The sequence below is a fragment of the Belonocnema kinseyi genome, chromosome 7, assembly GCF_010883055.1.
Source record: "Belonocnema kinseyi isolate 2016_QV_RU_SX_M_011 chromosome 7, B_treatae_v1, whole genome shotgun sequence".
Taxonomy (NCBI): Eukaryota; Metazoa; Arthropoda; class Insecta; order Hymenoptera; family Cynipidae; genus Belonocnema; species Belonocnema kinseyi.
In genome coordinates this window covers 99,270,218-99,273,553 of record NC_046663.1, presented here as the reverse complement: position 1 = coordinate 99,273,553, position 3,336 = coordinate 99,270,218, and the positions used below count along the sequence as shown (strand labels likewise).

The 3,336-nt window shown below is 31.4% G+C and overlaps 1 protein-coding gene across 1 annotated transcript in view; it reads left to right on the top strand.

Moving 5' to 3' along the window:
* Nucleotides 1–2,380: 2,380 nt before the first annotated feature.
* LOC117177258 (trichohyalin-like) overlaps nt 2,381–3,336 on the top strand; it is an 11,609-nt gene continuing 10,653 nt past the window's right edge. Inside the window, exon 1 of the mRNA XM_033367840.1 lies at nt 2,381–2,701. Coding sequence (XP_033223731.1) covers nt 2,678–2,701 — 24 coding nt within the window. The 5' untranslated portion in view covers nt 2,381–2,677. The remainder of the gene's footprint in view (nt 2,702–3,336) is intronic.

Here is a 3,336-nt window from a genome sequence, read left to right as displayed (position 1 = left end):
TTACTTAAATAGCACGAGAATTCTGGATCAATCTGAAAAATCTCTATCCCTTCCACACACTACTCCTTTCCCCTACTGAGTGAGTCACGCCTACCCCGAAAGAGAAATCGCTTAATGGTGTAATAATAATAATAAATAACATTTATGGAACCAAGAATTTATTTTTAACGGGGTTTTGAAGTATTAAACATACCGATTGTATCATTTGTAAGTGTTAACCATGACAGTGCATCGAATGGTCTCACTAAAATGAGGATATCTAGACAACCAGAAGAGGATACACTATCCATCCATGTAAAAAATGAAAAGCTAATTTCATGAGGAAGCTTAGCATCCCAATGTAACAAAAATGAAAAGGGAAGTATTTCATGAAAAATTAAAGCAAAAATTTGTTTCCTATTCTTCGGGCAACAATTAGAAATTATTTGTTTAAAGTTTTATAGTTTGAAATTTTATGAATTTACCTCAAATACATCCAAATTTAATTAAAATTGAACTATGGGTTTACTGGTTCACGAAATGTCGATAAATAAAAAAAAATTGAACCCAAAAATTTAATATGGCGTAACGCCCAAAAGTAATTTTTTCAAATCTCTTGGGCCCAAAATGTCTCTTATATATATACACCACAATTTCACCAAGTTTTATAAAAATTAAATGACAACTTGCATTCTCTAATATTTTTGACGTCTTGTTATCCGATTGTTGAATTTTTAACGCTTGAATTGATCATTTTCAATTCCAAGTCTTTGAGTCACTTAAAGTCAATTACAAGACTTTAAATAATATTTTCCAATCAGGAACTATGAGAGGTTATGGAATTTACAGTTTTAGAGTTTATTTCCAAAATATCTGTTTAATTTGAAAAATTGTAAGTTTAAGAGGTATTTGAAACAGTTCAAACTAAAAAATGCATTTTTTAATGCTTCTTACTGAAATTGTTTACCTTTTTTATCCTATCTGTATCTTTTACATTTTTGAGCATATAAATGAAGATTTGCAAAAAATGATTATATAGCACAGAATTATTATAATTCTATCAATTAGTCAGAAATAATAGTAATGTAATTCGCATTAATTTAGAAATTTGAGAATTATGAAATGTTCAAATTACAATTGATTACAATTGATACAATTGAGAAGAGCATTCAATCAGTAAAAAAATACTAATGTACGCAAAATATTTAATTAAATTAATAGATAGGATGACTATATGTGATATCAAATGAAAATAATATATTATTTTACGTATATTTGGGTCCGGATCATGCCAACCTAGGGCAAGTCACATTACGTCAATTTATGTTTGTGGCGAATCGCATTTCCGGGAATTCAGCTTGGCGGCAAATTAAATTGCGGCATCTCTCAAAGGGGAAAAATGTGGGGTTCTCAAAAAATGAACAAAAAGTATTGCGTTCATTTAAATTACTACTATGACTAATCACAGTGTTGTCTCCTCATCACTCATGGGACATTCAAAATTGATAGGGGTGAGAAATACATTATTTTTGTGACTAATTTTTGTCAATTTATTTAGCTCAATGTTTTTCTGACTGAGAGATGCTGCAATATGACTTGCGGCGAATATGTCCAGCCGCAAATGTGACTTGCCGCGTAAGAGACTTTTTGCATTTTTTCAAATATTTTGGGAATTTCATATTTTTTTAAATGACAGTTGCTGCAATTTGACTTGCCGCGAATGTGATTTGCTGCTTTTTTGACAATTTTTCGTGAACTTTAAATTTTTTTGAATGAGAGATGCTGCAATGTGACTGGTCGCAAATGTGACTTGCTGGATATGTGACTCACCACCATAGTGACGTGCCGCAAATGTGACTTGCCGAGGGTTGGCATGACTCAACCCCGTATATTTATCCTTTTAATTCTAATGTAGGTTCGTTATCTACTTCAGGGTGATCTTCATGAGAACGAGGAAGAAAATTCCTGAATTATTAATGTCCAATAATGAAAACTAATCATTTAAAAATGAACACTAGAATCCATTGAATCTTCAGCCATGAACACAGAGTGTAAAGTAAATGTTTTTCGATTAATCGAAAGTTTAGATCACTGCATCTGACGTATCTCGTGTTGGAATTTCATAATATTCATTGTTCTTCCCGTATTTGAATTCGCATCACTCATCAGCGTTTGAGCAGAACGCATAATTTGTTCGGCGAGAACGAAAGGATGCTTTCTCGTTACATGTTTGGGTACAATTTATATGCAAGCATCGCGGATGAATATTCAGCTGAATGAAATAGAAAGGCTAAATAAATAATTTCACGCTATTTTCATTTCCCACGCATCTCGACAACTCTATTGTTACGTTGAAATAGTCGCACTTACAGTCGAACCTGGTCAGTCTAAATGAATGCTTTAGGAAAAGAGCACCCGTATAGTACATTCGTTTCTAGATCTCCTCCAGTGTCGTGAATAATTTAAATTTTTTCGCGAAAAAAAGAATTTTTTTTCAAATAGAAAATAATAAACAATGTGTGTTTTGAGTTAATCATAATTCTGTGGTATAGGATTGGGAAACAAAATACTTTTATTTATAGTGGTCCAAAGGCTTGGAAAAAATACTTTCTGAGATTATTGCACAATGAGACTTTTCTAAGAGCTCTTAGTGATTGTGATTCTGTAGCCAGTTTAGTTTAAGCTTCGATACGTCAGAATGAGGATCTCGTGCTTCCTTGCGGTGAGTGATTTTTCTTTTTGCTTTCAGTTTCACTTAAGTGCGAGATGATTCTTGATTGAAAAAGTCAGAATCGGAAATATAACGGGTGCAGAAAAGTAGCTTCTTTAATTGATGAATTATTCAAGTTTACTTATTGTGTGAGATTTAATTTAATAATCGGTAGGTATTTTTGATAACAAATTATATAAACTGTATACTAGGGTGATTCAAGAAAATTATTTTCAAAACTGAATACGCAAACTAGCATAAGTTGTATCTTTATAGTCTACACATTTTGCAGTAACAAATCTTGTTAGTAGGATATGATTTAAAGGTCCCTTATTAGAATTAGATAATAGAATTTTTTAGAAATAGTATTAGAAACCCCGTTGACTATCCGAAGTTTAAAAAATGTATAGCAAATGAGACAATCTCATACTTATGTATACTGAAGTAGTATGGATAAAGTATAGCTAAAGTATAGATGAAGTATATTTGAAGTATAACTAAAGTATATGTTAAATATGGGATATATTTTGTCTGTACATAAGTATTTTTTGAATATAACCATACAATTCATCTTCAATTAAGTGTAGGTCATAGTATCTGATATAAAATGGCATGGATTTATTTTTCAAGATATCCTAGAAGTGGAA